The following is a 15,982-nucleotide window of genomic DNA, read 5'->3' as shown; positions in this document are numbered from 1 at the left end:
GATTTGTACTCCCAAATGTTAAAATAAATAATAAAATATTGAACTATTTATTATTTATTTACAATACACTACACTAGTTTCCAGTTAATATTCATGTCAATGATATATTCTCAATTTGTTTAATGAGGTCCATGTGTTTAAACTTGTCTGGTTTTCGTGTGAAAGTTTCCAATAACTTCCTCTTTTCAGGTTCATCTTGCACGTAGTACATCTGCAATTGGTTTGCTAGACACTGAGCCTCCCTTGCATCGATGACGTTTTTGTCATATTCTCCTCTCATCAAGACGATTTCTTTACTATCTTTAAATTCATCGTAGTGGGTTATGGTAAGACACTCCGGAGCATTCTCTTTATGCACTTGATAACAGAGAAGCGGTGTAAAATGTACAGAATTTTGAGCAAATTGGCACATTATGAATTCGTAACCCTGACTTCTTGGTATTGCAAATAAAAATGTGGGGAATTGCGTACTGTTTTCATTCATTCTAACAAAATCTTTAGCAGGGATCGTGGCCGCTATGCAATAGTCTTTTTGTAGGTGGTACTGTTCCCAGATCAATTTTACCTCATCGGCAGTTTTATCTTTAATTAAATCAATCTTCATTATTTTATCCAAAGGTTCATGTTTAAATTGAGCTGGATTGTTAATACTTTCCTTAGGTTTCAACAGCTGAGAGTATTGGCGCTCTTTGGAAGGCTCAATTTTCTTTGAGATTTTCTTGTCAACACTTTCCACTCTATTCTTAAACTCGTTTGGATCTTCCTTTTGTAACTGGGATATCTTAGCCGCATACTTATCATAATAAGGGTTGCCTTTTAAGTCCTCCAGTACTTCCTGCATTTTTCTTGGTGTTGTCATTATTGATTTTGATGGTGCTCTTTTTACAAACGTTGCTCTGAAGAGAATTGATCTCATAAAAGAGGTTAGTTGCATTTTTTTAAATCACGTTTCTGTGTTTGAGCAGCTAGTGCTAATTTCTTCTATTTCATTTCTTAACTAATTATATGTTGGATATATAATTGGATGAATTTTTGTAAGTGCGGAGAACGAGTATATCATAGACAAAGCGAGTATATGAAGAACTCGAACACGGATTATTATTAACCTTTATTTTTACCAAAAAAAACTTCCAGTTGCTTAAATTGGTAACATTGTCAATGTCCATTCCATATTCCATAATTATGTTTTATTTACTTGATTTTTCAGTTAGTCACACTGATTGCAGTTAATTGACCAATCAGCATTCAGATTCAGAAATAGTTGAGGCCTCGAATAAAAAAACACGGCCAATATAAAATGTGTTTTTAATAAAATAAAGAAGTGAAAACTGGTGATTGAATCCCAATAAATTCTAATGCTTGCCATATTACATTTATCCTCAAAACTCTACTCCTAATAATCTCCAATCATAAATTAAAACTGGCGGTATTGGTAATTGGCATCACTGTTTTCAGAATCAGAATTTTGTTGTGTGGCAGGACATGATGGTGTTTTTCTGTTTTTCCGCAAATATTTTGACAAATAATGCGCTATTCAAAAAGAAGTAAAGGTGATACAATATAATATTGTGTGACTGACAAATACACAGTATGTATTCAGGAAGCGACTCCACTGAATCCCAGAAATACCCTCAGTGGGCATTAAATCCTTCAACCTACCAGAACATGGCAAACGATCAAGTCGACTGGGCCGCTCTTGCTCAACAATGGATAATTATGAAAGAAGCAGGCCCTCCGCCTATTCCGGAGGAACAACCTGTTGCATTAAATAACAAACCTAAAGCAAGAGCTAGCGAAGGAGGCGAAGCACCTATGGAAGTAGAAAACGATAAGGAAGAACCTCCCGCTTGGAATGTATCTGAACCACCTCCTCCACCAGGAGCGGAGGCTTGGAACTGGAACGCACAGAGTCAGTCTTGGAATTGGAATAATTCTTGGGTTCAACCGAGCGGTGTTCCGCCACCCCCTACTATAGGACCTATGAAATCTGCTCTATTACCCACTCCTAATAATATGTACACTGCTCCACCGGAAAGTTCAAGTGACAATGCTGTGCCGTTTGGAGGGTGAGTAGTTTGATGTATTTTCAACTTGTTAGCTATTTAAAAAACTCTTGAAAAACGTTTTAGTTACAACGCAGGTAGTAATACCGAGTACAATAATACCGGCTATTGGACCGGTTCTAACAATCATAAACATATTAAGCCCCATAACAAAAGATATAGTAAAGTTAACGTACCTATAAGAACTACGGCACCTATTCCCCCTATGCCGGTACCTCTTGATACACCAGCTCCCGCTTTGGATGCTGCCAAGAGAAAACAGTTACCCGCATGGATTCGAGAAGGTAATTCTCCGTTATAGTGTTACTGCGCTGGTTTTCGACAGTTCTTAGAAAGTTATAAAAACGAATTGAGGAATTAAAATCAAAATGGTCAAAAACTTGATCTATAAGAATTATGCTTCCAACTGATGAGTTAAGGGCGAAATATTCTTGAAATAGTGTTTTCCACAAAGACAAATAATTTAATCAATTTAATAACTGAATAATTTGAAGCTTGTCAAATAACGGTAATATTATGTCATGTCATCTGTGTATTTTCAAAGATGCCGCAGTAAAACGAATAAATAGGTACAAAAAAACTATCAAACCATCAAGGTTTTAGGTACTGAAATTTATGAAAATACCAACTTTTTATATATATATATATATAACTCCACATGTAAATATTCTTATAAAATATACTTGCTTAGTCCTACATATAAAATTGTTTACTTTTATTTCTAAGTATGTGAAAATATTTCTTAAAATGTGGGGTTAGGATAACAGCAAATGCATGTTTTACAAACGCTTTTTTTAAGTTATTATTTTATTTGAGTAAATTTAAATGTAGTTTAAAAGTGCATTTTCCGATCTAATATTGATCATTCTATATATTAACGATAAAAAAAAACTTACATATTTAAGAATAGTTTAATAATTATTATTATCATTATTATCAATTGGACAGCTTTAAATTAGACAAAACTATGACTAGAACTGAAACTGACAGTCGAAAATAAGGAAACCGGGAACGAAATAATATTTATTTACACTTATTTCTGTCTGAGGTTTATAAAACTAGTGTTGGTCGATTAACCAGCGCAGTGACCCTACGTCAATGTTAAAAGGCTGTAGGCAACGACTGGGCATGTACTTTAATACTTTGATCTAGGTTTAGAGAAAATGGAAAAAGACAAGTTAAAACAGTTAGAGAAGGAAAAAGAGAAACAAGTAAGGGACGAATTTTTGCAAAAAAATAAACAAACCGAAAAAGAAACAATGGAAATTCTAAAGAGCACAATGAAAGAAAGGCAGAGGAGTAAATTTGTAAGTTTAGGAACTTTTCATAAAACCTGTTTAAAATTATTTTGTACTCGTTGAAGTTCAACTTAAAAAAAAACAAACTGTTCTGAGAGTTTTTATACTTTAAGGAGAGTGACGGTGAGAATTCGGATTCTGAAAAAGACGCCAGAAGGAAAGCGGTCACCCCCGACCCTATCCCTCTCACACAGGATGAACTCGTACGTGGTAGAAAGCGCGTTTTGCAACCCGTTTACTAATACTACTTTTTAGATGTTGAAGGTGCGTAGAATGATGACGGAGATTCTATTGAACGTGACTAACCGTCAGATAGAGGCGATATGCAAGGAGGAGCACCAGCGTTTCTTGAAAAAGTACAAAGGTATTGTAGCGAATAAGGCAGTAGCAGTAGACACTTGTAAATTCAAAAATAAAGCTTGGTTAGTTATAGCTCGTTTGATTTTAAGTGAACGGCGGGCTCTGGGCTCGTTTTTCTTTTTTTTGTTATTTGTGAGACTGTTGGCAGGGTGAATGGGGCTCAGTTGTTAAATTTATGTAAACTTCAGCTTCAGATCATCGTTCGTCAGCACCCAGCGGTGCCAACATTAGTGCCAGACTCGGTAAGTTGTTTTGATGTTCTCACCCCAAACCGTTCTTTATTATCTATTCCCTGTCACTTAACGAAACCTGTTTCGGTTCGGGGATCTACTTTTTAAAAAAAAGTGTAACCGTTAGGTGTTCAAGAAAATTGAATATTAACTCTTGGAAAATTTAGAGGATAGAGATAATATTGGTTATTTTTAGATTTTGTCTACATATTTGTGTTCGTAATTTCTAGTCGGAGTTAATTGTTTTATTCTATTTAAAAATTCCACTACAAATCGCAAAAAAAGTATTGCAAGTGAAATCCTATCAAAACATTTGCACGTTTTCATGGAAAATTCCAATATACAGGGTCTAACTTTGAAATGTGACCTTGAATAGTAAAAAAAATAACTCCTATTGGAAGAATGAATGCAGATAATAATTATTTTAAAAAATATAGTGAAAAGTAGGTCCCACAATTTTTTTTTTATAGTTTCTCGTACAGGCTAAATTAATAAAATGTTATATATGGAAATTATATGCTCTAATCAATCGATAAAATAATAGGGCTGGGTATGTACGGTGGTGGTTCCGGCAGCAGCAGCGAGGAGGACGATGATGACTACCAGCGCAACGACAAAGATTCCGACTCGGAACTGAAGGTAAATTAATAATATGTATTGTACCACATAAATTATCGATTTTCTAGCTACAATAAATTGGGCAGAAAATTGGAGACAATTAAACTGGTTCTGATTTATTCGCCAATTTTGGTGACTTTTAGTGACTTTTAATATTTATTCATACCAATTTTAGTTACAAACTGCAATTTTGACACTTGTTTATCTAAATTTACAAAAAATATGTTATCACCCTATTCAGTTTGCGATTTCTTGCATTATCATCATTAATTTTTATTATAAAAGTGTGTAGTTTTTGGATTTGACTATTAAATCTGCCAATTTATCGTAACATGTAGAAAAACACCACAAATAGAGCGAATTTGCAAACTACCATAAATTGGGCAGAAAATTGGAGAAAATATAACTGCTTCTGATTTATTCGCCAATTTTGCTGACTTTTAGTGACTTAATATTTATTCATACCAATTTTAGTTACAAACTGCAATTTTGACACTTCTAGCTACAATAAATTGGGCAGAAGATTGGAGGCAATGGAACTGGTTCTGATTTATTCGCCAATTTTGGTGACTTTTACTGACTTTTAATATTTATTCATACCAATTTTAGTTACAAACTGCAATTTTGACACTTTTCTAGCTACAATAAATTGGGCACAAAATTGGAGACAATGGAACTGGTTCTGATTTATTCGCCAATTTTGGTAACTTTCGGTGACTTTTAATATTTATTCATACCAATTTTAGTTACAAACTGCAATTTTGACACTTGTTTATATTCTAAATTTACAAAAAATATGTTATCACCCTATTCAGTTTGCGATTTCTTGCGTTATCATCATTAATTTTTATTATAAAAGTGTGTAGTTTTTGGATTTGACTATTAAATCTGTCAATTTATCGTAACATGTAGGAAGACACCACAAATAGAGAGAATTTATAAACTACCATAAATTGGGCAGAAAATTGGAGAATATAGAACTGCTTCTGATTTATTCGCCAGTTTTGGTAACTTTTAGTGACTTTTAATATTTATTCATACCAATTTTAGTTACACTGTAAATTTTGACACGCGTTTCAATTTTAAATATTTAAAAATGAGAAAAAGTAAAATATAAGAAATTTTCTTGTCCTTGATGTTTTAAAAGAAACTTCTTATTTTTGGTTGAAGTTTCCAATTTTTAGGTCTTGTCTTAATTATTTTCAGGATACAATCAAAAGGAAAATGGCGGACTTCCAGAAGACCGAGAGGGAGATCGAGGAGAGGCTGGAGGAGGCAGAAAGGCGAAAGGCGGGCAGCGCGAGCAGGTCTTCTAGCCCGGAATCTATGGATAACGATTCACAGGTAGACGCAAGAGTCCAAGGTCAGTATTTGTAGGTCGCATAGATGAATCCGATGTCCGATTTTATAACAGCATTGCTACTAAAAAGTTCATCTCTACAAGGTGTTTTTTTAGTAGCACATGCTAATGTGTATTATACGGAAATTATAAATAGTAATCTTGTGAAGGTAATGTACAAACAATTTTGGCAGTAGCTTCGATGTGGTATTCCTCGAGATTCCACAGAAGGTCTCTTTATTGTTTAATTTTGAAGTAGTTGTATTTGTTCCTTTATTTTTTATTCATATTCGAATGAAATATATAACTGAATCTCTTTTTATGACAGTACAACGTGTACCAATTTTGAGATGAAGTAAAATTAAATATTACAAAATAAGAGCCTTTAAGAGAGGTTTAAAAAAATAATAATTTTAAAAAGTTTAAAATCGAGTTTCGGTATTGATATACAGGATGTCCCGATTTATGGATACCAACCATTTTTTTTAGTAAATGAAAAACAAATGAAGTTGAAGTATTTCCGTTAAACAGACTAAAAATGGGCATTTTTAGAGACTATAAAACTTTCAAAATTGTGAGTTCTAAGCCTGCTACAATTTATTTTTAGATGATAATTTTTAAATAATTGTTTTAGCGATAGTTTTTTATTGACCAACTGCATTTATTTATTATTAAAGATTAATTTTGCAAGAAAAGCCATAAATTAAATGTTAAAAAAATTAAATAATTGCCTATGCCCAAAAACGTTACATTTCTAAAATAGAAATTAGCGCAAGGGTATTTTAGGGCGTGTAAAAAAAATTCTTATTACAATCTTTCAAAAATTCGTACCTCAAAAAAAATAATAGCACAAGTAGGATTTTCAATTTTGAGGAAATTTTATTTTCCAAATATGCGCATTCTTAGGGCCTTTTTGATAAACACGTTTGATTTGTTTTTTTTTACTCAAAGTATAAATGGCCTGCATAAAGTGAGACACCCTGTATATTACAGTTTTGTTTTATCCTCAGAAGTTGTAATATCAATTTAAATAAATCATGAATTAATTGTGTTCTGCTATGTTGAGTAGATTTCATTAATAAAAAAGTAATCTTATAAACCATCATAAAAGAAAAATAATTAAGAACAGCTTTTTTTGTATAATTAACAAATAGTTGTATTTTTTACATGTTAAGTACATTTAGTATTGAATATACTGGGTGTAACTAAAATACTTGGCTAAACATTAGTGATAGATTCTATGTCACAAATTAATAAAAAAAATGGTTCCGTTATCGGAACGGTCCGTTTATTCTCATTAGTAGTAGTATCTTTACTGTAAAAAAAGGGAATAATCATTGCGGAGTATTTTTTATATTGAAGTAAAAATATTCAACTACAACATGTGTAAATTTCAGATCTTAATATTAATAAAATTTTTTAAATGATTTAAATGATAAAAGCGATTTTTTTGGAAAAGAAAAAATTCTTGGGTCCTGTTGGTCGCAGGACATTTTTTTTAAATTCATGAAAAAACGTGAGCTTTAAAATGGGAATAATGCCATTCCGATTAAATTTCAACTATAAGAAAAAGATTTACATTTTTCAACCAAAAAAAAAGTCAGTTTCGGTACATATATTTTTCGCATATTTCCAATTATTTTGCAATTTGCACAGGAAAGTACAACTGGAGAAAATTTTAAGCCCAAGATGGGTCACGAAAGTGCATTACTGTATGATTTATTGAAACTTGAAAAAAGTGTTTCGAAAAATTTTTGCAAAAACTCGAATATTTTGCAATTTTACAAAAATGCACTTTTTCTACTTGCAAAGGACTGAAAGTTTCGTAAAAAATCTTTTTTTGTTTTAGACAAATTTTAAAAAATGCAATTTTTAGTTGTTTTTTGCAATAACTAATACATTTTTATCAATTGGCATTGGGCTTAAAATTTTTGTTATAAAAAGTTCTACAACTGTTGTCTAAAACATTTTTTCTAAGATGTTTAGATTTTTTTTAAATGAAAAAAACTGTTTTTTGCAAACTTTGGACGCCATTTTGAAAATAATGTCCTAACATTCATCTGGGATAAAGTAGTTCATTCAATTATACGGAATTTTTCCTAATTTTTATGTGTCCTTGTTTACTCAGCAAAATTTTGGCAAAAAAACGAGGTATTTTCAACAATTTGACTGGCCTATTAAATTTCACTTCATTGCCGATAGGTATTACCAGATAATGTACCGAATCGTATTGTACCGTAAGCTGTAATACCGGTACAAAATTTCGAGTATGAGGGTTGCCAGATCTCCGGGTTTTGATGGTTCTCCGGGTTTTCTTTGTTGCGGAAGACATCATTTCCCACATTTTCTGATTCCTTTTATTTTTTTTTCCTAAAAATGTTACTTACTACATGTTTCTAAAATAAAACATTTTTAAAATGAATGAAAGGATCTTAGGGCAATTATTGCTAAAACTGTTAAAACATTAATTTATTTTTAGCATAAAAATTATTTGAGCAATTTATGAGTAGAATTAACCATTAAAATTTATTAGCTTGCCTCACCAGTTTCTAAAATTAGTCAATTTGTAACAAAGAATCTGCCATTAAAGTTTGCCCACCAAATATTTCAGTTACATCCCATGTAACAAAATTTATTTCCGTAACGGAAATAGCAGGTCTTAATTGTGCAAGAAGTTAGAATCATGCCGCCTATTTATAATTTGCAGGCCGCAAATATCACACAGACGAAAAGTCTCCCCCGCGTTCTCGAAATTTCCACGACAAGTCCCGGGCGAGGTCCTTCTCCTCGTCGTCGGAGGGTAGCGATTACTCGAATAACAGATCGAAAAACAGTCGTCGTTCCTCCTCATCCGACAGTAACGATTCGCACAAAAAATCGAAGAAGAAGCAGCACAGTCGCTCGCGCAGCCGAAGCCCCGACAAAAAACGCCAAAACTCTTTAAGTTCCAGATGGTCTAGGTCGAGGTCGCCGCCCAAGAGACATTCTAGATCGGATTCTAGGTCTCGCAGGGACTCGAACGGCTCCAAAAAGAAATCTTCTAGGAGATCGAGGTCGAGGTCCTATTCGAGATCGAGACGGTCGAGGTCGTCCTCGTACAGAAAATCAAAAAGATCGCGTACAAGGTCACGGTCGAGGGGAAGATTCCGACGGACACGTTCCAGGGAGAGAAGCGTCTCCAGGAGTAGGTATTCCAAGAGATCGAGGTCCAGATCGAACGGTAGGAGGTCGAGGAGGAGACGGTCGAGGTCTTCTAGTAGCGGCAGGGGTAAGAGGTCCCAGAGACATTAATCTACCGTGGATGGAAAAGGTTGTATATTTTTTGCCAATAGGCCTGTCCCATTGCAGCTTTAAAAATATGCAAATGATTGTTTTTTTTGTCTGTGTCAAAAATTTGGACCTGAATTTTCATAAATTGAAAATAATGTGTGAAGAAAGGTGTAAAAATATTGTTTTTACTGATTGAAAAACATATTTCTACGAGAATTTTCAATTTTCACTTTCATATGTAATGATGGGAAAATTGTGATTTGATACAGGGTGTAACGTTAAGTGTGGGTCAGTTTTTTATGGGTAATAGTACATGTTTCCCTGAATTAGTTAGTTAGTTTTTTTAAAACGCACTTTAATACTTCTGTACGCCGCCACTGTAATATTCGTGTATTACAAATATGTGAATTGTAGGCAATGCAGTGCATGTGAAGGGAGATAGTGTGGGTCAACGGTGACGAAGCGATGGGTGTCGGTACACACAAAAATACATAGTCTGTTGATGGCTTCCAGCGATGAAAAACATTCAAATTCACTCTTAGATGTCTCCAAATGCTGAACAACAACTGACACCTTACATTGACCTACACTATCTCCCTTCACATACACTGGAGGTTGCCTACAATTAATGTATTTGTGTGTAATACATGAACATACAGTGACGGCATACACAAGCATTAAAGTGCATTTAAAAAAACGAATTATAACTCTACTATTTATTTGATTAAAAATAAAATAATTTCAGATTCGTATTCAGGGGAACACGTACTATTACCCCTAAAAAACTGACCTCCACTTAAAGTTAGACCCTGTATATGAATCAAAATAAGCTAAAAATGAAAATAAAAAGAGAAAAAAAACAAAAACCTTAATCGCTAGCTCATATTTAATAATAAATTAAAAACAGCCACTGTGATAAGTAGAGTTTGGCATTTGTCCCGTTTCTTTTATTCATGATTTCGGAATCATAAAAAATATGTTTTATTTTATAATATTTCCTATCTTTAATTTCGTCTACAGTTATCCACAATTTTTTCCCGCTGGTCCGACCGTTGCAGTTTTTTAAATCTTTTATTGAATTATATATTTCCTCAAAAATTATAAAATTGTTCATTTTCGGCTATTTACTTTAGAATACTACTCACACTGAACGTACAAATTAGATAATTTAATATAAATACCCAGTATGACAGCTGTAAGAGTCGACTTTTTCTTGCATTTGATTTTTTTATGTCTTTTATCATAATAGGAACCCCAGTCCAATAATATCATTTCCCAAACCTCATTTTATTATTTTATATATTAGAAAATTCAATTGACAGGCATGGCTCGAACTAAACATGTACAAATATTTAAATCACTGAAAAGTTCATTATATTTTGCTCTGTCAGCGTTAGAACGCTTGCTAAAATCTAGATATCTACAATTTTTTTTCACTTAGATATATATTTCTGTTAAAATAAGCAAAATTATTCATTATCGGCCACATCTGTTGTAATATTACACACACTCAACATACAAAAATTACATCAATAAGAATACCCATTATGGCAACTGTAAATCCAGCGAAAACTAAAATTGTTCATTATTGGCCGTAAAACGTAGGTCATAATAAAAATACCCAGTACTACAGCTGTAAGAGTCGACTTTTTATGCATTTGAATTATGCAATACTTTTTTTATAGTGATCATACCCCTGTCCAAGAAAATCATTTCAGAAACATGTTACTTTAATATTCATAGCTCAAAAGACATTTAAACTTTTTTTTTGGACGTAGAATCACGACTGTCAAACTAAGTATCAAACTGTAGCGATAAGTGTACAGGAACAGTTATTGACATATCTCTTTCTGTGATAATTTCTCGTATTTCATTTCCGTAGTTTGTGCACAGTGATTTGCATATTTTTAACGAAATCGACTGACCTAATTAGATTTTTTATCTTCAGGTGGGTAGGATAATCCCGCAAATCCATTCTGAAATAATTTATTGTACCTCCGTTTCATTATACATACATGTAAATATTTTCCGCTTTAACGAGGCACTGTATGGTTGGACACCATATTATTTTTTAGTTGTAGGTCTTCCTTTAAAATAGTTTATATGTGAGTTAAGGATTCTGTGGATTGAAATTTAAAAATACATGTTTAAGTCAAAGATGCAATGTTTTATTATAAGAAGAGTCGAAGCATTAAAAATAAAAGTTGCTTACTCGTTGTTTGATTTCTGCCTGTGACGGTTTTCTAAACTACTTTAAAATTGAAAAATCAACGCACCAGCTATACAATCAATATCAGTTCTTGATTAGTTTTGTTAAATTCAAGAAGTGAAAAAAAAATATTCCCGGTTTTCCTGTTTTTGACTATCATTGCGTTCCCATAGTTTATACTGGACTCTTTCTACTTAATCTATAGAAATAGGTTCTTTCAACTATACAGGGTGTTCCAATTAAAACTACCCACCGGGAAAATATCGGAATTAAAAAAAATTTTATTAAATGTTCAAATTGGTTTTCCTCCACTTCCGAACAATTTCCAAGCATTTCGGGTGTTATCTGACAACATCCTTCAAAAATTCGCCAACGAAGCTCCGAAACAAAACGTTTTTATGAAATTGTTAAAACCAAAAAACATTACCAAATGGTTGGAAACCAGCGCAGCAAATTTCACTCATTCATCATATTGGCTCCATGAAAACTGATTTCAATCAATTGGTTAAAAAAAATACAATTAGATTAATTTTTATTCAATAATTTAAAAAGAACTGGTTTACAAAAAATCTTTTACTTAAATATTCTTTAACAAAACATCACTTGCAACAAAATTATTTAACGGGAACGTTCTTTAACGTTTTAGCCAAGCAAAGTCCTTTTCCCTCGACCTGAAACGGTGTATTTTTATAGCAAGCTTGAAGATCGTCGTTGGTATGTAAATCAGGCGCAACAGTTTCAAATATTTTTTTCTTGGGATTCATGACGGCGTCTGGCTGTCTCGTATACCCCTCGCACTGCACTAAATCGCCCGGTTTGCTACCCTTTGGAGGCGACAGCACTTCTACTCCTGCTTCGCTACTGGCACACATCACCATGGCCTCGGACGTGATTCCACGCATCTACAACAGAATATAGTTTCATTATTTAAAATTACAAGTTGCAGTATTAAAACTACCTTGACCGGCTTTAAGTTGCACAACAAAACCACGTGAATATCCTTAAGTTGATCTATGGGTATATGTTTCACAAGTCCCGAGCACACGGTGCGTGGTTTATCTTCCCCGCAATTGATTTTTAAAACATACAAAGAATCTGCATCTGGATGTCTCTGAACATCCTCGACTTTACCGATACGCAAATCAAGCCTACCGATATCCACTGGTAATTCAACAGCTGGTTCTTTTTGCTCCTTAGGTTTTTTCTCCTTTTTTTCTTTTTTTGGTTTCGAGTCTTTAATTTCTGTGGAGGGTATTGGATCCGGCATGGTATCTTGTTCTTTTACGGATGCACAAGAAATAACCTGGTTTGGTATAGGTATCTGTTGAATCCCATTTCGTTCTTCCAATTCAACTAGCGTCTTCATTGCTTCTTGAACAGCAGCTGAAAGTCGAGCATTTTCCTCCCGCAATTGCTGGGCTAACATGTTGTTGTATTCTTTATGAATGAAACTTAGCTGTAACAAAATAAAATATGAGGAAAAAAGAGATTTGAGGGTTAGAGCTTACTTCGTTTTTTAATTCATCGATGGTTCTTTTGGCAACCTCTGCGTTTGCTTTAACACGTTCCATAGCAGATTTTCCAGCCATTCTCGTTACAAGTTTTGCGTTTAATCTGAAAATATGGATAATGTTATTTAAAACAAACCATGACATTTCGTACTTACGGCGTTAACCTCAAAATGATATCGGGAGAAATACTAGGGGACTTTTCTCATGCAGTACAACCAACTGTTAATATTATGGTTATTAATAAAAATTATAAATTTATAAATGAAGACGTTTTTCTTTAAACATTTCATACATTATGTATAAAAAGACGCGTAGTATTAAAATAACTGGAAAGTACATTCAATTGGGATAAATTTCGGTTTGAATTCTTTTTTTATTTAAAAAATTATTGATCAGTGTTGCCATGAGTAAAAAATCAATAACCCTATATGACTGTTAGTTTAGGGAGGCGCTCTGCAAATCAGAGTTTATGCCGTGTCTCGTGTCGAGTTGTTCGGTTTCTTGATTAAGAATGGTTAATAAGTGCACAGAATGTAAATAAAGTGCTAGTATAGATTAAAGATGTGGAAAATGTATATGTATAGAACATTGTATTTATTAGTGCACGGTATATATACAATATTTGAATACGTTCATAATGCATTCTATTTTGTTGTTAACACAATTATTACTATTTGTCACGAGGTTTTACCCGCATCTAAGAAACACAAACAAATTAAAACTGAACTTCATAAAATAATTAAAACACCGGCTCATTTAACGGTGCTAGTGGGCCACGAGGAGCCTTCTGTGAAAGACTTGGCCAATTTAATTATTTGGTGCCTGGCTACTCAAATTTCTTTTATCAGTTTCTATGATTACAAAGGTTAATGACTATTTTATATTATGAAACATTATTTAATAAGAAATATTTTAGGTACACTAAAGAAGAACGAAGATGAACTTCGATATGAAGTCGATCGAAGAAAAGCCAAAGAGGACCATGTGATATGGCATAGCAATTTACATTCCACATACAGAAATGGATTCACCGGGCAGAGAATTCACGTGAAGATCATAACTGAAGAAGACGGTAAAAAGAGTGTTGCGGACTTAACAAAAGCGATCTCGTTAACTAAAAATAGAGAGTTTAGTGTAGGTAGTATATCGGAGGGCTTACGTAAATATTACGAGTTCCCAGACCCCGATTTGGGGCTGGTCTGTGGTAAAACACTTAGTTGTTATAATTATCCCCCATGGCAGATACGTGTGACTGAATTTTTCACGATAGAATCATTACATAATATTACGTTTCCATCATTTATAGGAGAACTGGTAAAGTACGGTAAATGTGAACAAAGGCTGGGAAAGTAACGTTCTATGTTAAATTAATTGTACATATTTATTATTTTTGAGGTATATTTATTGATTGTAAAAAAAATTATCACTGGAATAAAAAGTTGCATCATCTTGTTTCAATCTTTATTTTAATTCCTATTCTACATCATCTATTTGCTTGCACCACTCAAGAAATATTTACTTGCATGTTTTAACAGGAAGCACCCATTAAGTTTTAACAATTGTGTTATCAGTGAGGTCACCAAATTATTGACTAATTAATTTTAATGTCTCGGAAATAAATTGTACTCCATTTAATTAATTTCTCAAAAGCAACAATTTTTGTATGATTTTTTTTTTTCAAGTACCGCTCGAGTTTTAAGATGTTACAATTTTTAAAAAATTGTAATTCTTGTCACCCGTTGCTGTAAGAGACACTGAATTAGTAATAAGCACAAAAATAAAAACCAATTTGTTCTAATATTAGTATTTTAGCCAGCAAAAAATGTTTGTGAATCATTTCATTAAACATTCTACTTTACTTATATTTTTTTTATTCACAGGCAACTCAGCGTTTTTTAATGAGTGCAAAATACCGAAAAATTTAAGTTTTGGAAAAAATGTATTAGATAAAAGTTGTTGATTCTGATGGGTCAAACACGTGGTTTACACCAATTTATTATACAGGATGTAACTAAAATTAATAGGCTCTTCTATGTCTCGATAAAAAAATGTTCATATAGACATATAACTTGAAACGCTTCATTTTTAAAACACAGGGTGTTCAAAATTAATGGAAATTGTTATTCATTTCAAGTTAATAAAACATTTGAAGGAATATTTTATTTATTTCAGACATGATTTTTTTTTCAAAAATTGATACTTTTACACTTTACTATACTTTAATATTACATATATTGATTTATACAGCAAGGACACGTTTTTGTTAAGTGTTTAGTCTCCATCGTTACAGCGAGTTAAATTTAAAATAACTTACAAGAAATTTTTATAGTTTTAAGATTTGTTAATTTGGTTTGTCATAGAGTTTGTAGGATACTCTGTATAATAATGTAATGTACGTGTCATATTGTAAGTTTGATTGCCTAACATTTGCAATTACCAAGATCCAGTAACTTATACCACAGAATATATAGCTAATATTCTGTGCTTATACGTATTATTGTCAGCAGTGTAAGTTTGGTTGCCTAACATTTCCGTCGAGAAAAAAAATTGAAAATCTTGCAGAATTGATCTAGTAGTCATTAGGCTTTTTTTCGTGACTGAATATTGGTAAATATCTGACTTGTAGTCACTATTTCCATCTCTTTTGATCTTAGTTGTCATTTGGTAGTTTAAATCTCTTCACTCACTCATACTACAAATACCACAACATACAACTTCACTCGCGAAAAAAGCCTAATTGAAGCTGAAAATCACCGAACTGTAACCTCCGAAATCTTTGAAATTGCATGGATTTGCATGAAAATTTAGAATAAGGCTCAAGTTCAAGTGACAAAAGCCCGATTGACGCTTTTTGTTTTTAAGGAGTAAAAACTACCCCTAAGTAAAAAAATTGAAAAAATTAAGTTTTAAGCATTTTATTGATAAAAATCTTGTTCGAGCACATAGATTAAATAATGTTCCATGTTCTCGAACATATTTTATGATATATTTGATGTTTTCGAACCTTTATTTAACCTTTAAAAACTACCCCTATGCAAAAAATAAAGATAAAAAATTATTTTTTAGAGATTTGGAATGATTAAA

General features: G+C 32.7%; 4 protein-coding genes across 6 annotated transcripts; 2 read left to right on the top strand and 2 right to left on the bottom strand.

The window, feature by feature from the left end:
• Positions 1 to 31: 31 nt before the first annotated feature.
• On the bottom strand, positions 32 to 1,082 carry LOC108915206 (ATP synthase mitochondrial F1 complex assembly factor 1). Its single transcript, XM_018721182.2, has one exon. The coding sequence runs from the start codon at positions 932 to 934 to the stop codon at positions 92 to 94; it is 843 nt and encodes a 280-aa protein (XP_018576698.1). The 5' UTR covers positions 935 to 1,082; the 3' UTR covers positions 32 to 91.
• Positions 1,083 to 1,476: 394 nt separating this feature from the next.
• Positions 1,477 to 11,335, top strand: LOC108915200 (arginine/serine-rich protein PNISR). Of its 3 annotated transcripts, none has more exons than XM_018721174.1 (11): positions 1,477 to 1,550; positions 1,601 to 2,066; positions 2,130 to 2,347; positions 3,216 to 3,370; positions 3,475 to 3,564; positions 3,617 to 3,725; positions 3,910 to 3,963; positions 4,496 to 4,590; positions 5,776 to 5,932; positions 8,616 to 9,218; positions 11,127 to 11,335. In XM_018721174.1, exons 1-10 carry the CDS (start codon positions 1,526 to 1,528, stop codon positions 9,197 to 9,199), a joined length of 1,953 nt encoding a protein of 650 aa, XP_018576690.1. In that variant the 5' UTR covers positions 1,477 to 1,525; the 3' UTR covers positions 9,200 to 9,218; positions 11,127 to 11,335. The 3 variants fall into 3 exon arrangements, with proteins under 3 accessions (XP_018576690.1, XP_018576692.1, XP_018576691.1); XM_018721175.1 differs by having other exon boundaries at positions 1,487 to 1,544; XM_018721176.1 differs by lacking the exon at positions 11,127 to 11,335 and having other exon boundaries at positions 5,776 to 5,913; positions 8,616 to 8,941.
• Positions 11,336 to 11,902: 567 nt separating this feature from the next.
• LOC108915205 (aminoacyl tRNA synthase complex-interacting multifunctional protein 1) lies at positions 11,903 to 13,043 on the bottom strand. The gene is made up of 3 exons (XM_018721181.2): positions 12,896 to 13,043; positions 12,346 to 12,843; positions 11,903 to 12,289 (listed from the first exon to the last, which is right to left on the bottom strand). The coding sequence occupies exons 1-3, from the start codon at positions 13,040 to 13,042 to the stop codon at positions 12,002 to 12,004; spliced, it is 933 nt and encodes a 310-aa protein (XP_018576697.1). The 5' UTR covers position 13,043; the 3' UTR covers positions 11,903 to 12,001.
• Positions 13,044 to 13,352: 309 nt separating this feature from the next.
• Positions 13,353 to 14,356, top strand: LOC108915207 (dehydrodolichyl diphosphate synthase complex subunit Nus1). The gene is made up of 2 exons (XM_018721183.1): positions 13,353 to 13,763; positions 13,815 to 14,356. Exons 1-2 carry the CDS (start codon positions 13,460 to 13,462, stop codon positions 14,249 to 14,251), a joined length of 741 nt encoding a protein of 246 aa, XP_018576699.1. The 5' UTR covers positions 13,353 to 13,459; the 3' UTR covers positions 14,252 to 14,356.
• The last annotated feature ends 1,626 nt before the right edge of the window (positions 14,357 to 15,982 follow it).

The sequence above is a fragment of the Anoplophora glabripennis genome, unplaced genomic scaffold (assembly GCF_000390285.2).
Source record: "Anoplophora glabripennis isolate ALB-LARVAE unplaced genomic scaffold, Agla_2.0 scaffold941, whole genome shotgun sequence".
Lineage (NCBI taxonomy): Eukaryota > Metazoa > Arthropoda > Insecta > Coleoptera > Cerambycidae > Anoplophora > Anoplophora glabripennis.
This window is presented reverse-complemented; position numbering and strand designations above follow the sequence as displayed.

What these genes read in the sequence shown, in the direction of transcription:
- LOC108915206 (XM_018721182.2), bottom strand. Translation starts at nt 934, where the DNA reads ATGCAACTAACCTCTTTTATGAGATCAATTCTCTTCAGAGCAACGTTT.
- LOC108915200 (XM_018721174.1), top strand. Translation starts at nt 1,526, where the DNA reads ATGCGCTATTCAAAAAGAAGTAAAG. An exon ending in CTATTCAAAAAGAAGTAAAG is followed by an intron (nt 1,551 to 1,600) that starts GTGATACAATAT and finishes GTATGTATTCAG; the next exon opens with GAAGCGACTCCACTGAATCC. An exon ending in TTTCTTGAAAAAGTACAAAG is followed by an intron (nt 3,726 to 3,909) that starts GTATTGTAGCGA and finishes TGTAAACTTCAG; the next exon opens with CTTCAGATCATCGTTCGTCA.
- LOC108915205 (XM_018721181.2), bottom strand. Translation starts at nt 13,042, where the DNA reads ATGTCATGGTTTGTTTTAAATAACATTATCCATATTTTCAGATTAAAC. An exon ending in TCGATGAATTAAAAAACGAA is followed by an intron (nt 12,844 to 12,895) that starts GTAAGCTCTAAC and finishes ATTTTGTTACAG; the next exon opens with CTAAGTTTCATTCATAAAGA. An exon ending in GCAACTTAAAGCCGGTCAAG is followed by an intron (nt 12,290 to 12,345) that starts GTAGTTTTAATA and finishes ATTCTGTTGTAG; the next exon opens with ATGCGTGGAATCACGTCCGA.
- LOC108915207 (XM_018721183.1), top strand. Translation starts at nt 13,460, where the DNA reads ATGTGGAAAATGTATATGTATAGAACATTGTATTTATTAGTGCACGGT. An exon ending in CAGTTTCTATGATTACAAAG is followed by an intron (nt 13,764 to 13,814) that starts GTTAATGACTAT and finishes GAAATATTTTAG; the next exon opens with GTACACTAAAGAAGAACGAA.